This window comes from Marmota flaviventris, chromosome 6 (assembly GCF_047511675.1).
Source record: "Marmota flaviventris isolate mMarFla1 chromosome 6, mMarFla1.hap1, whole genome shotgun sequence".
NCBI lineage: Eukaryota > Metazoa > Chordata > Mammalia > Rodentia > Sciuridae > Marmota > Marmota flaviventris.
In genome coordinates this window covers 143,906,150-143,928,576 of record NC_092503.1, presented here as the reverse complement: position 1 = coordinate 143,928,576, position 22,427 = coordinate 143,906,150, and the positions used below count along the sequence as shown (strand labels likewise).

Below are 22,427 nucleotides of genomic sequence, written 5' to 3'. Positions count from 1 at the left end.
GACCACCAGGGCCCTTTGATTCATTCTTTCATTTGCCCCATAACCTTGGCTTAGTCATTTCTCACTACTCTGCCTATTTCCTTATCTGTAAAACTGGGTTATGAATACTTATACTACCTGGCTCACAGGGATTTGGGACAGATTAATGAGATAACATTTGCAAGTACTTTTAGCTCTTTTTTTTTTAAAGGTGCAATAAAGATCACAAAATATTATAGATCACAAACAATTAGATTCACTCTACTTCTAAACATCTTTTCAAGTGCTCATAATGACATTATGCCAAAAATATACTAGCTTCACTTTTGGAAGAATTCAGAGGTGGGACTACAGGCTTATCGACATACTTGATTCTTTTATTACCTTTGATTTCCACAGTGTTGTCTATTATAACAGTAAGTGGTGGACCTGGGCGTTGGTAGGATCCTGTGACCAGCTGAAATTCCAGCAAATACTAAACCCGCTTTCTCCCTTTTCCAAATTTCAGCAGATGAATGCGGTCTAGCCCATTCTTGGGTATGCAGTTTATAGCTACCCGTTTATTTCTTCATGCTTGACTCTATCTGCCTCTTGTTCTATGAAATCTTTAAAATTGTTCTGAACTGAATTATCCCCTTGCCCCTTCTCTCCACTTATAGAGAGTACTAGATTTTATTCTTTAGCCTTTCTACACTTGTTTCCAGTATTAAATTGTGTCCTGTAGAGGACAGGAACCATAAAGCAAGACCTGTCCTAGAGAAAATTGAGGATTACACAGTTCATTTGCAGGCACCTGTATGGCTATTCACCCACCTTCCTTCCTATCCCTCCTGACCCCTAACAGACACTGCCAGGTCTATTATTGGCCTTTTGAGCTATAAAACCTGAATTGGAAGGGATTCTGGCATATTTTTTTTTTGAGATCTCAGTGAAAAGAAGTCCACATATAATCTTTCCCTATATATATGCATTGGAAAGAAATTTCAAATATCAGCATATAGGTAGATTTATATTTTCTGGATGAAAGAAAAAAATCCCTTAAAGTTTTAAAAATAATGGCTTATGAGCTGTCACCTTCTCGCTTTAAAGTTAACGTCAATCCTTGAATTCTTTTTCTTTATCTTTGTATTAAATACAGACTCGATGCTCAAGAAAATTTATCCAAATTGTACTGGATTTTTTTATTCCAAATTATGCTACATGATTGGTAATTAGGCACCATGAGATTCTTACCATCTCACAATACTCACACTGTATTACGTGAAAGAACCTGAATTTAGGATATAACTTAGACCCGATTAGAGATATAATAAGATCCATGCCACATTTTGGTCAGATATTCTGGTGTGGGAAGAAACAAGCAACTGTGTCTGGGTCTAATTTATTTACATATCAGATATAGCAAGAAATAAGCAACAAAACTTCATTCCTAGAACCTAAACCCTATTCTCAAAGATTTTGTGGTGGTTTTTACACATGGTATCCAGTAATTTAAGTTCGTTTTGCATGAACACAGCTCTAACTTACAACTCAAAGCAATTTCTAAGCCTCTCCCATTTCTGGTATGAAATATAGGTCAAATATTAACCTTTTTGCTTTTTTCTTCTCCACAAGATCCTAACTTTTTGAATTGGAAGCAAATATATAAGTTTTTATTTGCATGGAAAGCTACACTTCTGGAAAAGAATTAATTCTGCTCAAAGGATATCATATGTCATGAGTCTGCAATGAAAGTTCGATTGCAAAGAGAATTCCCCATAGATACGCATTCATAATCTTTTGTATGCCCCACCTTATGACCTAAAGCAACACAGCTCTTATGGTCTTCCACATATTTTGCTTTTAAAGAAAAATTCCCTCTCTTGCTTGTCAGAGCTGGTCATTTGTTCAAGTGCAGGGAGCCCTTCTCCTGATTCTCTACTAAGTCAGTCCCTCTGGGCGCCATGGATTCCATGGAGTCTACACAGAGGAACTGTGTGGTCTCTTTGTTGCATGGCTAAGGTTATCCTGCAGTGTTCACTAAGGACAAAGTTACTGTAAAGTTTTTAGAGCTACAAAACCTAGAAACCCAGGCAAGACTGGTGCACTTTCATCAAGTTACAAATAAGCTTCTGGATCCCAGGGTATCAGTCGCAATTAAGAAAGTCCTTGGAGCATTAGTTGGGGTGGAATGGGAAAACGGGCTTTTTTTTTTTTTTTTTTTTGTCATTAGAGGCAGTGTCGCCTGGTGGTCTGAGCAGGGAACTGGGAGCCAGGAACTCAGCGATCTAAGGAGGCTCTGTGAAGCCCTTGTGCGCGGCTTTAGGCAAGCAGTGAGGTCTCAGGAGGCCAACCTCACCTACTTTGAAGCTCCCATCTGAAGAGCTCCTTACCCAGGGCCAGGGGAGGCACAGCAGGAGGCCTGATTCCTTGTCTGCAAAATTAGAATATTAATACTTGCCTCAATAACAGATTAACCAATTAGTGGTTAAGTGTTCTGCCTGATGGAAAGCAGCAGGAGAAGAGAGGAGACAAGGAAAAACTGAGACACAATTTTATTATTAGATGGGTCTGACTCCACTCTGGGTTTTTATCTGCTGCACAGGGAATCCAGGGCCTTCAAGGTGCCAAGAGCAGGTGTGCAGAGACTGGCCCTCAGATTTTATTCCCCTCAGTGTGAAGACAGACGATGGAGCTGAACATCCCTCAGGTCCACAGGAAGCTTTCAGTAAATGGGGAGGAGATACACTTTGTCCTTGAATCAATGAATTAATTGCAGGACAAAACTTTAAACAAATAATTGAGAGATTTTTCTGCCTTAGCTAGTCTGTTTTAATTTGTTATTTAGCCTATTTGGAAATTTTCATATCCATATTCTACAAAAAACAAACAATTTGCAGTGTGTGTGTGTGTGTGTGTGAGAGAGAGAGAGAGAGAGAGAGAGAGAGAGAGAGAGAGAGAAATGCATAATAATGTGGAAGATGAATCAATAAGAAAATATGGAACCGTGGAGCCTATAAACCACATTCATTAAATTAATACAAATTATTGATATTATCATACTTTTTCAGAGATAAAACTACCCCATCATTTTTTTCCCCTTTTGTTGAAAGTCTGGCACATGAGAGGAAAGCCATTCTCATTTCCTATTGTGCATAGACTTAGACTGCTCTGAAGATAACATGAAAATTAATTCACTTAAACAAAATGGAAGACAGTCACAGTTTCATTGTCCAGACGTTTAAGACATTTGACATGGTGTGCCCAACACCCGCGTAAGAAGTAGTATATCCTTTGGGCACATTGTGCTTCATAAGACAAAATTAAAAATAAACATGAAAAGGAAATAGTAATAGCAATGCTAATGGCTTTGCATAAAATAATGCTCAAAAGACACTCATATCTCTTACTTCTGGATTCCAAATTCAAACTTAATAGTTGCCACTTCTGTTGATTGTTTAAAAATAAGATCCTGGTACTATTTTGCCCTTTCCTTTCACTAAGAATAATTGTCTATTTAAACTAAGCTGTAGAGGATATAATTTTGTTATATCTAAAACTCAGACCTTATTATGAGCAAATTTTTTTTTTAAAGAAGAATGCAAGAGCTAAGTGAAATTCAATTATCAAACTAAAATTAGAATATAATGTCAGGACATTTTCATGACATACAACAATGGAAAGACTTTCGTAAAAATTTTTATGTATTTACATTTGCATATAAACTAAATTTACATGATTTTAAATCAGTGTTTCTTAGGATTAAAAATAATTATAGGATACATATGTAAAAATGAACTGATGCTAAGTAACTATGTTTTCTTATTTTCACATTTTTTATTGTTTTTTTTATTATCATTAAATAATTGTTGCATATAATTGTGGAATAATGTGTTCCACAATTTCCAAAAATTGTTCTTTTTACTCATATATATAAAGTTAGTAAATATGTAAAATATAGGAACTTAGCTCTTCTTAAAAATAAAATGACAAAATTATTAATCCCATATGTGTGTGTCAAAATAGGTGGTTTTATTTGTCCAAAATAATTAGGTTAGTACAACTTGCTATGAAAGGGTTAGCTTCCCACAAAAACTAAGCAAGAAGTCTCTTGCCTCTGGCTTTGTTTATCATTGTTTATATATTATTGGTAAGCTGAAGGGGAAAAATTGCAGTTTTGTTTTTTTAAACCTAACACACTGTAAATTTTAAATGATATAATAGACTTAAGAAATATTTTTAATTCTGTTATTAAATTCAGTTATTAAAATTACTTCAATTATAATGTATAAAATATTAACTTTGAGGGATTAAGTTAATTTTATTATAGCTATGTGTGGTTTCCTTAAGAAAAGCGTGAAGAACTATTTTGATTGCTTTTACTATATGTTGACATGTGATTGTTAGCAACATTTTAAAGATTCTAGGGTCCTTCCTAAAATAACTACTGTTGTCCAATCTTATGCATTTTCTCTAGATTCACTTGTACTTATATTTGGTGGTAAACAATCATTAGTAATTCCTGATTTAAATGGACTCATGTTGTTAATTTATACATATAAGAAAACTCTCAGCTATATATTTTTGAAACACTCTTACCTGTAAAATGATTTCCATAATTTTTGACTTATCTTGAATCTCCAAATAACTGTAACTTATGAAAGCTGTACACAAGAATTATTCTACTATTATATGCAAGACTATCACAAAAAGTAAGTGTGATATATTGGATAAAAAACTTTATTGAAATTCTAAGTCATAGGAATTGTTTTAAAAGGTGTATTAAATACAAAGAAGAATTCAGAAAATAAGCCGTGACATAAAAATGAAAATACATGATTAAATATTTAACATACACATTATAGAAGTGAAGAATTAAATGTTTATTGCACAATTGGTAAAGATTGACTGCTTTATCTAAAACAAAAATAAGTTCATTTCTAATTTTATATATTTTTCATCTTATTGAATTGGACTTTGGAAATAATATCTTATAAGGAGATCTAAATATGAAAGAGTTATTTTCATCCTTATTTTTAATTATTAATCTTAATTTACTATAATATTTTGAAATTTTTAAGGTTTTGCATTAAAAGAAGTTTAAAACCCTTGCATTCCAAAGTCAATGTTTAAGATAAGTATTTTCAGAATATTTATTTTTTATTCTACTTCATCTGAGAAGACTGCCTAAGACTGATTTCTTAAAAGATAAAAAAAAAAAAATTTTAAAATCCACTCATGAAAAGTGAAATCAGACAAATAACCCTACACATTATTATATCTTCTCATACCTGTGGACAGAAATATTATAAAATTATTTTGGCATATTTTGTAATTTTGTCAATATGACTCTAAGAACTATCTACAAGGATATTGATCACATCTCTTTAAGAATCCATGGATTGCATTAGTTTCTACATCTTTACTTACTGGGACAAATTCTTTCACAATTACATGAAACAATTATTTAATGATAATATAAAACAATGTAAAAAAGAAGAAAACACAGTTACATAGCATCAGTTCATTTTACACATGTAGACTATAAATTATTTTTAATCTCATATGAAACTGATACAAAATCATGTAAGTTATTTTATGTCTGAACTCACATAGTGTATGCTCAATGACACTTAAAAGAAATGAAATAGTAACAGTAGCTTATTTTCTGAAGTGATCTTGACACTAATGCTAAATTACAACTTGGAAACATCTAGCATTTTTACCTTTATGAGAAAAGGCTTTTTACATATTTAACATAATTCCAGGGAAAATAAACTGGAATTATGTATCAAGATATGTACACTGTAACCAAGGGGCATTTATTTTCCCCCGTAGAATACTTACAATGATTTTATTGCCATTTTGTGTCATTTTCTAAAAGGATATAAAATACAGCCAGTAAACAAACTAGACTTTAGATTTAAGGTGACAGCTGCTCCTTCAGAAGCAATATTCAGATATTTAATCTTAAGAACATTGAATATTTTACGACCGAGTAAAGTATACTTTTGCAAAAATGAAAGAACTCTGTGCTTTGGCTTCTGATTTTCACAGCTGCGCTGATCGACACAGCCAAGGATACAAACTCCCATCAGCTCTAAATCCCAGAGAATAAATCCAAATGTTGGATTTTTGCTCATTTAACAATTTGAGAAAAAAAATCAACATAAGTGCTCTCCTTTTTCAAAATGCAAAACATTCTTTCTCTAAAATGATGCTGATTCAACCTATAACATATAGAGTGCTGTAGTGTTTCTAGTTCTTTTTGAAATCTACAGTTTAACCTGATTTCAGTGGACTCTGCTCCTCGTTGAGCTACTATGCTTCAAGTATAGCATCTGAATTCCATCGAGAACATCTTCTTTTTTTTTTATTTTTAATTTTTTATTGTGGGTTGTTCAAAACATTACAAATTTCTTGACATATCATATTCCACACTTTGATTCAAGTGGGTTATGAACTCCCACCTTCACCCCATACACAGATTGCAGAATCACATCAGTTACACATCCATTGATTTACATATTGCCATACTAGTGTCTGTTGTGCTCCGCTGCCTTTCCCATCCTCCCCCCTCCCCCCTCCCCACCTCTCCCCTCCCCTCCCCTCCTCTCTCTCTACCCCCTCCACTGTATAACCCTGAGGGTCTCCTTCCATTACCATGCAATTTCCCTTCTCTCTCCCTTTCCCTCCCACCTCTCATCCCTGTTAAATGTTAATCTTCTTCTCCTGCTCTTCGTCCCTACTCTGATCTTAGTTACTCTCCTTATATCAAAGAAGACATTTGGCATTTGTTTTTTAGGGATTGGCTAGCTTCACTTAGCATAATCTGCTCTAATGCCATCCATTTCCCTGTAAATTCTATGATTTTGTCATTTTTTAATGCAGAGTAATACTCCATTGTGTATAAATGCCACATTTTTTTTATCCATTCGTCTATTGAAGGGCATCTAGGTTGGTTCCACAGTCTTGCTATTGTGAACTGTGCTGCTATGAACATCGATGTAGCAGTGTCCCTGTAGCATGCTCTTTTTAGGTCTTTAGGGAATAGACCAAGAAGGGGAGAACAGCTTCTTTATTTCAAAACCAAAATGAACTTTACCTCCATATATTGCTATCTGTTCACTCAGTGAACAAATGTTCAGAATGCCAAAGTCCTGTGTGGAGTGGAATATGAACTCAACATTTGCTTCCAGAATTTTTCCAGTTTCATTCCTCCTTTTCCTCCTAATTCCTTTATCCATCTTCATAATGGCTTCTCACTGAAGTTTTATCACTATTGTTTATTTTTGGTAGCCAATTTGACCCATCTCACCAGCCTGATTGTAAATAATATCAACTTCAGGGTTTTTTTTTTTTTCCCCCAATGAGACACTTGAGGATAGATCTAACCTTATCAGCAAGCTATTAACCACCTCTTTCTTAAGACCTTCTCTAGCGAGAAGAGTTAAATCCAGATACTTTACACTCAAGGGGGCTGGCCTGGGCACAAACACAGGCAGAATGAGCTCACATGCTGTGTTGCCTGAACTGTCATAGTGTCACCAATGGACACTGGCTCTGTGCAGCCTGAGAGACACTTGCCTGCCTTTGCAGACATTGTTGTCTCATGCACTGCTTGGTAGGACCTGACAGTGTGCCAGAAGTAGCTTTTCTCCAAAAAAAGTTGATGCTGATAGATTTTCCCCATTTTTGTTGTTCTTGTTACTTTCACGGAGGGCTAGAATTTAGAGTACCTTCCTCTGCCCAGATAGTGCATATTTTAATGGTAGATTCTGACGGTGGAATAACTAGGGCAAAGAATATGGGACTGTGAAAGTATAGATGGTGTGTGGTGTGTTATGTTTTAAATGTGTGTGTGTGTGTGTGTGTCTTAATTTGTTGTCAGATATCTGAACAAATATGTAATCACAGCTGGAGTGAATAAAGAAGTTACCGGCACTTTGAGAGTCTTTTGAGTCACAGCCACACAAACGACATTTTCTCTAGCTTAATTGGATAATGTGTTTGAAATATCAAACGGTGTGAGTATCATAGTTCACTGTCCTTTTTCTGCCTTTAAACATGCTACAATACCGGGTTGGCTTTTTCTCTTTTTTTTAAAGCATGGTACGTTGAAGCACGAGTTTGTCATACATTTTAGGTTTTTTCATAATATTTGTTTTCTAACATTTTTTCCATTAATTAATGTGATCTGTAAAATAAAATAATAAATATGACCATAATAATCTGCTTACTTTTCCAGCATACATAACTTGAAATAAATAACTATTCAGATTAATGAGAAATTAAAAATATTCTAGGATCTCTTTAGCAGCATTTTGCTGTAATTGGAAAGAGAACTGTCCTGCACAGAGCTAAAGTGAGAAGAGACAGCAAAGAAGTTTCGTTAGCAATTGCAATTGAGGTTAGTTAAATGTTTGTTCACGCTTTCGTAAATCTGTCAGGCCAAAATATATTTATTAATTGGATGTGTATCACGTGTGCATCCATATCATTTTATATAAGTGCATATTTGATACATTATGGCGTCAGCCATGACCAGGATAGCAGCAATAGTTGAAATTGCAGAAGGAAGTTAGAAGAACCAGAGTAACCAGAAGACTCCATGCTGCTGGCCCATGACCCTGATACTCTGCATCTGGGTAGACAAATGCTTCCAGATGATTAGTCCAGATGACAATAGTGAAATTCCTCAAACTCCCAGCAACAAAACCACCCCTGCCCCCACTGTTCTTCTTCTCCAAGCACTCTGGACTCTTTAAGGAATTTGTGTTAAAAAAGAGGTACTAGTAAGTAAGGAGACATCCCCACAATTCATTTCCTAAAAGATAAAGTGGGGATTGAGGTTTTTTTTTTTTTTTTTTCTTTTATTCATTCTGAATCTCAGCCACAACAGCAAAGAAAGATTGTAAATGAAAAGGAACTTAGGAAAAAGTGAACCTTGTCATTTTGGAATGCATAATTCTAGTGAAGACTGAGTGCCATCCAATTTGATATCTGTAATATACATGGACCTAAATGGAAAGGTATTTCAAGAGGCAGAGCTCAAAATGGGAAGAGCTCTAGAATTTTAACTCTGGCATGCATTTTTAGACAACCTGGATAAGAATGTAGAGAGTGCATTTTAGTAAGTTTCTTGGGCACAGAATGCTTCCTAACAAGATTTTAAAATGATCATGCACAAAGATTTTTAAAAGAGTTTAGATTTTAAAAGATCATGCATCAAGATGAAGAAAGAAAGGTATATACTGAAGAGGAAATGCAAGAGATGCTCAGAAAGAATGACGGGGAAGCAAGTGAAGGCAAAGGATGTCCTCGCAGGTGCCAGTGGGAGAAGTTTACTCTGAGAAGGCTGCTGAAGAGATTCCATAGAGCAGGAAAAATCATGGAGTCCAGGGGTATCTATTTTCTCAATACTACCTAGTTGTCTTTTTCTAGCACCTGATCCATTTCTGTTCATTTATTAACTCAAATAAATAGGAATCGTCATAGCTCTTCTGATGGGTGGTAGCATTCAGGATGTCAATGGATGTTTTCAAATCTCTCTTTTCATATGTGCTGCCTTTGTTCTTGGGAATGTTTTCTTCATACTATGGCATTATTTTAGGCTTTTGTCACTCCTGATGCTCATTACCTTGGAAGGAAGGAGATTTTTCTTTTCTAGTATTCTAACCAGAACCCTTTCTCGATTTGCCCACCCTGGGCAGAGGTTTCATGACTGGGTAGCTATAGGACTTATAGGCTCCTGAGGAGATGGAGAAGTCATTCTAGAAGGAGAAAATGGTTTCTGTAACCAGAGCTTATCTGATAAGCAGATGTCTGCTTTGTTATCCAGAGAAAGACATTCAACTTGCCCATTAGTATGCAGACGTGGCTCCCTGCCTTTCTCATCTGGATGACTTTCAGTTCAAGAGTTCATAAGTTGTGGGGGAAAACCAGCCCTTAGCAGAATGCTTGGCAATGTTAGATACCTTCAAGATGTAGGAGAGACTTATGAAGTCAGTGAAATTGGTGATTATTATAAATAGTCCAGAAGAAAACCCAAACTGTGTGTGATGAGTGGAACAGCATGTTGGCATGGCTGTGAGCTGTAGTCCAGGGCAATTAGTCTTCTGTATACAGAAACTTCCCTAGGGACAGTGAGTTCCTATTAAAAGGAATGCTAGACTGCGTGTTCCCTGTTTTTGTTTTCCATGCATTTCATCAAACAAGATTTATTCAAAGCATAAAAGAATCCCAGTTTATTTTTGATTTTGGCATTTTGGGTTTTAGTAGAATTAGAAAAATTTGCCTTTTGAACATATTTTAATTGCCTCTTATGACTCTATGTTCTGTATTATTATATTGCATATTTTATATAAAATAATTTTACATTTGTAATAAGGTTGTTGTAAAATTATTGTCAAGGTCAGAAATGAAACTGAACCATAAAGTCATAATCATACAAAACTGAGGAATTAGGATAATAATATGACATCTCACGGGATTTCCAGGTTTGATTTTTCTTCCAGGGGTTAAAATAGGAAAAAAAGTAACCACTTCTGGTCATTCCACCTAAAAACTTTCTTCAAAAAATGGTAAGTTAATATTTTGCTTATTTTAATCCCCATTTTTTAAAGGTGTTAGGTGATATCAGTGCCTTGAAGTTTGTCCACAGAGAAGTGATCATAGCTATTCAGGAGCACATAACTCAAATGGACACCGTGCTGAGAGAATCGTTCAATACTAAAGAAGAGGAATGGAAAGGAACCATTAATATAAAAAGGTATTTTTTCTGCTAATTACACATTCATTTAGTCAGGGGTGGTGGCACTTAGCCATAATCCCAACAGTTTGGGAGGCTGAGATGAAATGATTAAATTCAAAGCCAGCCTCAGCAACTTATTGAGGCCCTAAGCAATTTAGAGAGACACTGTATCTAAATAAAAAATTTTTTAAAAAGGCTGAGGATGTGGCTCAGTAGTTAAGCACCCCTGGGTTAATAACTGGTACAATAAAAATAAAAATAAAAATAAGAATTTCATTGCTATGTGAGTGCATCTACTAAGAAGGAGCCACTTAATGCCACATCCCTGTGGTTTGTCTTACTTTTCATGGTGCACATGTCATGGTGGGAACCAAGTGGGACATCCTTTATGACCCTATTGCCTTGTAAGATGGAGTCAACCAGAAGTCAATAGCAGGTATTAGGAAGAACAGATAGGAGTCATGCCCATCACAAACAGGTTCTCAGAGAGAATGGAAACCTCTTTCATCTTGCTTACCTCCAAAGGAGCTACTGGACCACTCGGAAATTTAAAGAGGGATGGGATAATTTCTAACACTCTTGGGAGCAGTTTTCTTTCATATGGAGGGAATGAGGGCAGTGATTAGAAGATGACAAACTCAAGTCTAAATAAATTCCCTTGTCCTTTTGTGCTTCTGGAAAATGTCACACTTTTTTTTTTCCCTAAAAGAAACTTTAGGGGAAAACAAAGTGAAAAAATTAAATAACAACAATGAATAAACCAAATCACTTAGTGGGTTAGTTTGCAAAGCATATATTTTGTACTCTAGGATGACAGCAACCAAGGCATAACTTGGTGGCTCAGATTTGGGCTTTCTGCATGCATTTCAATTCTTCCTAAAGAGATCAAAGTAGACCTCCACTTTTCATTCCTTATAATACTCCCCTTTTCGCTTTACTCCCTTGCTTTCTTCTCTTTCATTTGAAGGCTCATAGTGGGACTTATTAACGCAAATGGACAATGAAGTATCAGAAGGTTGACGGATCATAAAAAGCCCTGTATCATTAAGAATCCTCTGTCTGCTTTATAGAGCAACATTTGCAGTGCCTATCGAGGCCCTTGGACCTTCCCTACATCTGTGAGGAAGTCGGAGAGCAACTACCTTTTCAGCCACATCCTTAAACAGAAGCCATGTTTATTAGAGGGCTCAAAATTGATACCAATCATTAGAAACATGGGAACACATCCAATCCTGGTGGCTTTTCAATCCGCATCTTAAATCATGGTCTATCTATCGATGGTCTAACATAAGAAGTTTGCATCAAGGATTACATCTGTTTCTCTTTGTGTTGGCAGAAATTATCATGTGTATATACCGTCTGTATTTTTTATCCTATATAGCTATTATGGGAAGCCAACCAACTTACGTTAATATGTCTGTCAACAGATCTCAACTTCACAGAAATGAATAAACTTTATAGAAACATTTTAATAGTTGACATTATTGCTCCTGCTCACTAAAACATCAATAGACATACTTGCCGATTTTATAAGTCTTCACTTCTATTTATAGTACGCTCAGTAATATTTAAGCCCTATGAGGGCAAGGGGAATTTTCTGCTTTATTTACTATTACCTGCCCAGCTTCTAATACAGTTCTCTGAACTAGTAAATTCTCAGTACATTTTATTGGATGAAAGAATTAAACAGACATGTCAAATTTCACTTAATTTTATATCTAATAAACTACATGAGAGTGAATTGAATGAACAAAAAAGAGATCAACAGTCAATAAGTTGTTTTTTTTTTTTTCCTTTCCATGTTTCCTTCAGGAAATTGGTGGCCCCAGTGGAAGAATGAGTTTAATTAGGAAGACCAATATCTTCTGTCTCCAAAGGATGCCTAGGAACGCACTATGTTTTCTAACCTATGTCGCCTTATTCTTTTTCTAAGTTGTCTTCATGCATTATTGCAATGCCTGAATTTTTCAGTATTTTAAAATACACATCTGTGGAGTGTTTTGTTACCATTGTAGCTTTGTGTTTGTTTTTTCCTCCATTGAACTCATTTTGCTGAATATTAAGTGCTAGGTAATAAGTTCAACATTTGAGTTTGTCTAAAGCTTTTATAAAATTATATAATTATATAGGTGTGGGGTGAGTAAGGATAGATACTTTTTTCTTAAGTTCTCTCTCATTGTAAAGGACCTTTCTGATGTTTATAGGCTCAATACTATATCCCAGTCCAACACAGAAATAAGATATTGGCACTGTCTACATTCTCAAGTAAATCCTACATTTGTATTAGCACTGAAATAACCTATCCAATTTTGACTTTTGGGGGTGTATGTATGTGTGGTCAGTTTCTTAAGAAAAATAAAGAAAAAAAATGGAAGTCTTTATTCTTATGATTGATTCCTCTCATTTTCTGTGCCCCTTTATGAACTGCAAATAATAATTCCATGGACAAAGAGAAATGAGAGTAATATCTATAAGCAGATACTCAGCAAGAATGGAGTTCCATTGTGACAGGTGCCAGTGTAATGTCCCATTAGGAAGAAGTACACATATTTGTAGTCAGTGCAAAATATTATTTCATAATCTAAGACAGGTTTCTAGTGGACCATATTGGATACCTGTGAATTCAGTCACCTGGTTTTTATTTCGAACATTGAGGATAATTTATAATGATAATTATTATTTTTCAAGAACCTATTAGTAAAACAGCATTAATGAACTCAAGCATATGTTTTTCAGTGATTTCATTAGTAACTTCATGTTCAGTATTATGTTTAGTTACTCATGGACACACCACTCACGATGCTATTTTTGTCATAGAAAAGATAGCACACAATACTAAATGTGATTATAATTGAAAACTGTAAATCCTTTTAATAGATTATATTTGTGAGTACCTACTGTGCTCTTATTTCCTGGATAGAATATTCATTTGGAATTTGGTTCCACGGAGGAATACAAATATAAATAAGAAGGAGTTAAACACTTAAATGTGTGCTGTAAATTTCAAAGTGGAATCTATTAAATGTTCCTTGTATTAACTTCAGTGACAATAGATAGATTACACTAAGTGTCAGTTAAGCGAGGGGATGAAAAATGAGTGATTTTCTTTCTTCAGTTAAATATGGTGCTAAGTGGTACGCACTAGCATTAAAAGCAAATTACTTACCACTTCAATAATCACAGCATGAGCACTCTATTGGAATCTGCATCTCTAGTCTTTCTTGGTCCTCAGTTTTATTAAATAAATCAACTGATAATGCTTGGATAAGCAGAAGAAAAAGCCTTGGTGGCATTATGGCAATTCTGTTTTATATGTGACTGTTCAATAGTCTTCAAAACGGCATTTTAATATAAATATATATATATATATATATACACACACACATACACACACATATATATACATTTACATATATATACATATACATATACATATATATGTATGTATACATGTATATATATATATAATTTGGCCACTTATAATTCACATGTTAAGAATTATGCAACACAAATTCACCTGCTCTAACCACCTATGTGAAGAAACAGAAATCCCTTCTATATCATTTCTGGTTGATCCTCCAGATTCATTCTAAATGCTTCTGGAGATGAGGGAAAAAACAGCATTTCAAGTGAGAACTCTTTCAGTTAGAAAATCCCTTTAATAGTTTGAAATAGCTGCTACTGGATTTCAGATCCTCATAGAAGCCTGCTTAATACAGCAGTAAACAGCGCTGGCAATAAGTAGATCCGAACTAAACAGTTGTTGAGTGAAATAAAGTAAACCCCGGTCTCTCTTTTTAAAGTTTCTTAATGCTTTATTTTGAATACAACATGTTTTACACAGAATTTCCTTTTGTGACTGGAGAGGAGTTGGGGTGCGGATAAAGTAGATATGTACAGAGGAGAAGGTCTCCTAGGTATTGCCTCCAGGGGTCCAGGAAATGTAGCATTGGCCCCCACCACCATGCATACATATGCAAATTTTATGTAAATTTTCTTTATTTATATATGACAGCAGAATGCATTATAATTCTTATTACATATATAAGCACAATTTTTTATATCTCTGGTTGTATACATATTATATTAATCAAAGAAAACATTTGGCATTTGTTTTTTTGAGATTGGCTAACTTTATTTAGTATTATCTTCTCTAACTCCATCCATTTATCTGCAAATGCTATGATTTTATTCTCTTTTAATGCTGAATAATATTCCATTTTGTATATATGCCACATTTTTAAAATCCATTCATCTATTGAAGGGCATCCAGGTTGGTTCCACAGTTTAGCTATTGTGAATTGTGCTGCTATAAACATTGATGTGGCTGTGTCCCTGTAGTATGCTGTTTTTAAGTCCTTTGTGTATAGACCGAGGAGAGGGATAGCTGGGTCAAATGGTGGTTCCATTCCCAATTTTCCAAGAGATGTCCATACTGCTTTCCATATTGGCTGCACCATTTTTTTTTTACACACTGTATCAATGTCTGCAATGCTTTAAATAGGAGTGTGTGTGTACACATGTGTGTGTGAGCACATGCGTGCACACACACACACATTCATTCTGTGATCTTATAGCATGATCATAGGTATTTGTTGGATGGTGGATCTGCTTGATCTTGAACATTTGCAGTCATCAGGTTGGACTGGAATTTAGAAGCCTTGCACATAGTGATTTTTCTGTACCTTCTGAGACCTTGGGAGAAGCAAGAATTCCTTCCTAAAATGGTATACATTCCTTACAGATGACCTTCCCAATGAATGGGTCAAACTAGGGACTCCATAATGATATGAGAAATGAATGAGATGGTACAGCATGGTGAGTAAGAATTAGGGCTCAGAGTTAGATTGGGATAAAATCATGCCTCATAGCAGACAAGCTGATATAAAATTATAACTCAAAACCTACCATAGCTCCCTTGCTTATACCTTCTACTCACCTCTCTGTCGTCTCACCTCTCATTTCCTCTTATTACTTGGAGAAACCACAGCCCTGGCCAAACCACCTGTGCATAATTTGTGCTTACTCCCATGCAATTAAGAGCAGCTGGAGAAAAATGGACTTTGGCACTAATTTTACTTTAAATGCATGACTGTAGATCTTAAGTGACCTTTCACACTTTCTGGTGTGGTAATGGTATCCGATTTTCTGATTTCACTCACCCCCCTTACTATGTTGTGACTACATTACATTTTATCCTCTGTTCCCAAACCTGCAACACTTTTCATTGCTTCACTTTCCACTGACAAACTAGCTCTCTACTGCACTGGGGAAAATGAAGCGATCAGAAGGGGACTTCCTCGTCTCTTGTCTACCCACTACCTACCTCTGCATTCACATGTGCTGATCCTCAGGTTTTACTCCAAAGGTACCATGTGTTTTTCCAAAGCCAATTGTTGTACTATGGAGTAGATGGCACCCTTGGTTCCTCTTTACCTTCCCAGATTGTCAATATCATTATTTTTTACTCTCCGTTTGATCACACACACTTGCTATTATTTCTCCATCTTACTTTTTGCACTCCACTCTCCATTTGCTATAATCTCCTCTCTCTGCTCCCCATCATAAAAACACTCCTTGGAAGATTTTTTTTTTTCCATTTTCTGATTCTGATTCCTCTTCCCCCATGCTTGCTGCAATCCAGTCTGCACAGGATTTCACACCTATGCTTGATGGAGACTACTGTTAGCAAGACTACTCTCAGCCAGGACCCCACCCCAAGTTGCTAAATCCGATGGTCCATTCTCAATCCTCAGCTTACTTGATTTGGTGGAAATGTTTGACATAATTGAGCCTCTCTTATTCTTGGATCTGCGGTGTCTCCCAAAAGCTCTTGATTAGATTATGAGGGCTGTTACCTAATCAGTGGATTAATCCATTTGGTGGATTAATAATTCACAAGGACTACCACACTGGGTGGTAACTGTAGGCAGGTGGGACATGGCTAGAAGAAGTAAGTCCCTGTGGTTGGGTCTTTGGGTTCATATCTTGTCCCTGTCTCTTCCTGCTCTCTGCTTGCTCCCTGGCTCTCATGAACTGATCAGCTCTCCTCTGGCACACCCTTCCTCCATGATGTTCTCATTTTACCTTGGGCCCAAAGCTGTGGAGTGGGACAACTATGGGCTGAGCTCTGAAACTGTGAGCCAAAAATAATTGTTGCTCCTCTAAGTTATTCTTGTTGGGTTTTCGGTCACTGGTGCAAAGACGACTGACACACTTTCTTTATTTGGCCACCAGGACTCTGTTTTCTTAGTTTTCCTCCAACATGGCTTCAATTCTCTGTCACCTTTGCTATGTATGACCTCTTTTGTCTTTCTTCTGAATGTTGAAGGGCTGCAGAGATGAATTCTCAGTTCTCTTGTACCTCTCCATTCATTAGTGATCTTCCAATCTTCTGTCCTGTAAGGCCACTGTGTTCATTCCTTTCCTCCTTCTGCCTTGTTAGCATGCAGCAAGAAGGCCATCACCAGTGGCCAGTGTCTTGATACTGAACATCCCAGCCTCCAGGACTCCAAGAAACAACTTTCTATTCTTCATAAATTAACCAGTCTTTGGTAATCTGCTATAGCAGCACAAATAGGCTAAGACATTTGACTCCCAAATTTATATCTCCAGCCCAAACCTCTCTTCTAAATTTCAGATCTCTAAATGCCCATTGAATGTCTCTGATTGAGTAAACACTTCAAACTCAACATGTTTCATCTCAAACCATGAGTTCTCCCTCTAAACCTGATTCTACAATTCATGCCTCTTAGCTAACGGAAAGATCAATTTTTCCATTTTTGAACCCAACAATTTTGACATTATATTAGTTATAGTGCAGTAACAAAACTGTCCAAATCTCACTGGCTTGTAACAGCAATGGTTCCTTGTCATTCTATATGTCCACTGAAGAGGAACTTTACTCTGTTTCCCTGTCATCTTCCTTCTGGACGGTATATGGAGAAGTTCTCAGTCATTATGGTAGACACAAAAATGAATATGAAGAAAGATAAATTGGCTCTTAAATTTCTAACTGTATATTATACAAATCAGTCTGATCTTTATATCACTGGCTAAAAAAGTTCATATTTTTGCTAGCTTCCATTGGATGGACAAGCACAAAGCTATGTTTGCCAAAGAAACAAGTAAACTAAAACAGTTGGCTATTGTGTTCGTCAACTTTCTGTTACTATAACAAATGCCAGTGATGATCAACTTAAAAAGAGAAAAAGTTTATTTTGTCTCATGGTTTTGGAGGCTCATTCCATAGTTGATCTCATTCCATTGGACCTGTGGTAAAGTGGTATATCAGGCCAGGGAGCGCATGGAGGAGCAAATCTGTGTACCTATAGCCAGTATAAAAGGTGGCCACACCAAGTTGTATCTGCATTCAGTGTGAGTACAGCTCTACTTCATCCAGAAACCTAGAGCCACAAAGGTTCCTTATTATCCCATGGGCCCAAAACACATTAGGGTATAACAGACTCAGAACCACAGTAGAAGGAGCTGGGTGTGTAGCCATACTCCCATTTGAGGACAGCCATGCCAGTCACTGGTTCAAAGCCATTCTGAAACTCTATAGGCTGTGCTACCCCTTCATTATAGGCCAAAATTATTGATTAGGCTTCAATTTTGCTTCATGGAATAAGTCTCCCTCGTTCATTGCTCTCTGGGTCTCTTGGTTCCACAGAGTAGGAACTCTTTCCTTTGATCCACAGTGAGCTTTAAAGAATATGCCCTCCTTGGAGACCGAGCAGCTTCCTCAGCCTGTTTTCTGATCCTTGGAGCCTCAAGGTCATTTGAAGTCTCAAACCAAACCAGTCTCTTTTGGTTTAGGTTGTAGCTCTTTCTGGCAGTGCAAAATCTTGGGCAATTTCTAATTTATCTGATTCTAGTCAGATCCATGTGCCAACAGCTGTATCTCCACTCAACTTGATTGTAGGTGTCTTGAGCTTACAAAGCACTGGTGGGCAACTACTTCTTTTTCTCTGGAACTTTTAAAAAAATCTTGAGTACCATCATTATACATTCAGAATTGTGACAGTTGGATAGAAGGATTTACCATGAATTTAGTCCTTAGCCAAAGGCTTCCTTCGCTCAAAGGCATTCACAAGTTAATTTTTGAGTAGTAGATTACAAAAAGTAGTTACTTCTCACAGTCTTGCATTTTCCCCCCATTCCATCATCCCCTTCCTTTTCCATTAGTTCATCAGCAAATTCTGTTTATATATATATATATATATCTGTTTTTTGGCACATTGTCAAGTGTAACCAGTAGTATCTAGCATGTGCTACTAATAATCTATCTTTACCATTTTTAACAATCCTAGAGTATAAGTTTATTAGATATATATACCTTCCAAGTTACAGCTAGCAGCAATTGCTAGCTTAAAAAGAAAGACTTTTTGTTGTCGTTGTTGTTCCTATACAACATTGTTGTCATTCACACCAGGTGTCCAGGTCGATCAATTGTCCACTCTCTAGAACTCTCTGGGTGACCTAGCACAGAGAACCACAGGATCAAAGCAACTTACATGATGGGAATGTGGTCCAGACAACGGCAGCTGTTCTGACTCCCAACAGCTCCTCTCTGCCTTTCCTGTCAATCATTCCAAAACCCCATTGAATCTGTTCTAAAATTCAAAATCAGATGACTTGTCACCTAATTCTCTGCAGCAACCCAATCTGAGTCACTTGGATTGCTCTTGGACTTCTGCCATAGTCCCCCTACTGGTTTCCCTGTCTTGATTCCCATCCCACTTTGACCTATTCTCAATGCACTAGCTAACGCAATCCTCCTAAAATGAGATCATGGGACTCAGGTTGCTCAAACTCTCCATTAGATTAGCATAGAAGGCAAAGTTCTTGCAATGACCGCAAATGACACTCAATCTGCCCAGCCACTCTCTCTTACCATGTCCACAGTTATGTTTGCCTGTATGCACTGTGCTCTATCATCCTAACGCTTCCTGTTTCCCAAGCATAGCTGTTGTATTTGCCTGCAAGACCACAGCAGGCTTTCAGTTACAGCTGATACCCACACTGCTTGATTCCCCCAGAGGGCCACTGGGCTAGTTCCTTCCTCTCTTCTGTGTCTTTGCTCAAATGGCACCTGTACTTTTGAAGCTGGAACTGACTCCTCTATTTAAAATCAGCATCCCACTCGGCTCACTGCCCACCATAGAGATTTCACTAAATCTGATGAACTTTTCATTTTTATAGATCCCACAATCTGTGAACCTTGCATCCTATCTTAGGTAGATAATTTAATTCTTTTCACTTACCTAAATTTTAACCTTTTACATACACATAGGTACTGGAGGTCCCAGCCCTGAAGAGGTTTTTGAAAACACCTGTTCACCAAAAACTCTCCATAGGAGAAACTTATATAAGTTTTTAGTAAAACAAGATAACAACAAGAAGAAAATCCACTAGCTTTTTTTTTTTTTAATAAGAGTTATGAGTCAATATTTGAATTAACAGCTTTGGAACCAGCACTTAGATAGGTTGAGTTAGGAGAGAACAAGTCATTTTTTTGGAAATCTGTAGATTTAGAAGTTCAATGTAATTCTGACAAACTTCTAAGTATATACGAATATAGATAAGATGAATTATGTTATAAGCCTGGGTAAGTCATAAATAAAGATACTAATATTTTATGTCAACTAAACAAATCTTAATTTCAGGTGCTGTTTTTGGTGCATTTATAAGAATATATCATACTTTAGGAGTTCCTATCAAAAAATAAAAATAAAACTTAAGTTGCACGGACAACCCAAGTTGAACAGCATATATTCAGATAGTGATTCATGAAAATGATTAAAAAACTATGAAAGCTTATGTTAAATGAACATATGTGTGAAGAATTTCTTAAATTACTTGTGGGCCAAAGAGGAAATAAAATTTGCAATCACAAGCTATTAAGAAATTAATGATAATGAAGCAATTAGAACACTATTTATGAAAACTTATGAGATGTGGCCAAAGCTGTATTCAGATGGAAATACTTCTATTATTTAAAAATGTGAAGGTGAAGAAGCTAGAAAAATATAACAAAGAATAAACTTCAGAAGTGAAAATCATCTGGAAAATAAGAATATAGTTTAATATAAGTGAATTTTTCAACGTGAAAAAGCTCAACGTTGGTTTCTGCTTCTAATTAAGATTGGCAAAGAAGAGAAAAACATTGCAAACGTACATTAGGAATTAAAGAAATGTAATATAGCCACAATTTTTTTAAAAAAGAGGTTAAAATGTAAGAATTGAAACTTACATAGCTTTGTGGTGCTAAATAAAAATATTTCAACGGAGCAAATAAATTTCAAAAAAAAGCACCCAATACATTTTAGAGATTCTGAATCTCTAAATACATAAACATGAAAGTATTTTAAAAGTATATTGGACAATACACTTCACAAAATCACTGAAGCTGGATGGATTTGTGGTTGATTTACATAAAACTATCCAGAAACTGATAAATCCCATGTCTTTTAAATTATTCTAAATAATGTAATATATGAATTTTTAGCCATTTTAAGCACATACAAGCTGCATATGTGTATATAAATCTTATTGTACACCCAGCAAGGATAACATAAATGAGTGCATATAGCAACAAATACCCAGAAAACACTAGCAAAGTTTGCCCAGAAGCCCATTAAGAAAAAAATCCTATTCCCAAATAAGGTTCATTTAATCACTGAAAAATGATTCAATATTATAAAGTATGTCAGTGCAATGCATAAAATTAGGGAGGGAAAAGAGAAATAAAAAATGATCTTCTTGGTAGAATTTTATCATTTATTTAAAAATTTCAGTAAGGAAAGAATGATTCAATAAATAATATTGAGACAACTGGCTAGTCATTTGTTAAAAACCCCAAACAAATTTCTACCTGCTAAGTAAAAATCTAAGCCTCTTATTCAAGCAATTTAATTTCTCTAAGATTTGAATATGTGTCAAAATAAAAATACACAATACTTTTCACATTGCATTATTTGTAAATAAAACATTAGGAATAATGTAAGTATTCAACAATAAAAGATTGGTGAGATAAATTGGAGCTAATTCTTATAATGGAATTGTTTACATTCTTGAAAGATACAGATGAACCCTGAAATTTCCATGGCAAACACAAAGGGGTATTTCTTACTCACTCAAAGCCTTCTGTCTCCCTTTTGTCTTTTGTGAGATGACCAAAAGGCAGGAATAGTGGGAGCTGGAGAGTTATACTGATGTTCCTGGGTCAAGATCTGGAATCAGAGATGTCAATTTTACCCAGGTTCTCATGGGTCAGAGTTCAATTGTGTGATCTCAAACATATTACATGGCAGGAACAAGGAGTTCCTAAGAAGATGTGTGTAGGGGACTCTGTGTTTTTCTGAAAAGGGTTATGTAATAAATAGTTTAGATTTTGCAGGCCACCCAATTCTCATAACTTCTCAATTCTCTTGTTATAACACAAAATCAACCAGAAACAATATGTGAAGAATGGGAAGTAGCTATTCTCTGCTAACACAGAAGGAAAGCCAGATATGGCCGTCTAGCTGTGGTTTTCTGACCTTTGCTGGTATATTGCATTGAATTTTGTCACAGTAAAATAATTGACTTAGAAGTGTATCTATAAGGTATTAATAAGAATAAATCAAATATTATTCAAAATCTAAATATATTTCTATAAAGATCTATCACTCTTCATGCATGTAAGCAATATGCATATATCTGTATTAAAGTA

General features: G+C 35.8%; 1 protein-coding gene across 1 annotated transcript in view; it reads left to right on the top strand.

Moving 5' to 3' along the window:
• The window catches only part of LOC114102621 (uncharacterized), a 287,939-nt gene extending 276,201 nt beyond the window's left edge, over positions 1–11,738 (top strand). The window contains exons 20-21 of the mRNA XM_071613859.1: positions 10,584–10,729; positions 11,679–11,738. Of these exons, the coding sequence (XP_071469960.1) occupies positions 10,584–10,729; positions 11,679–11,715 (183 nt within the window). The 3' untranslated portion in view covers positions 11,716–11,738. The remainder of the gene's footprint in view (positions 1–10,583; positions 10,730–11,678) is intronic.
• Positions 11,739–22,427: the final 10,689 nt, after the last annotated feature.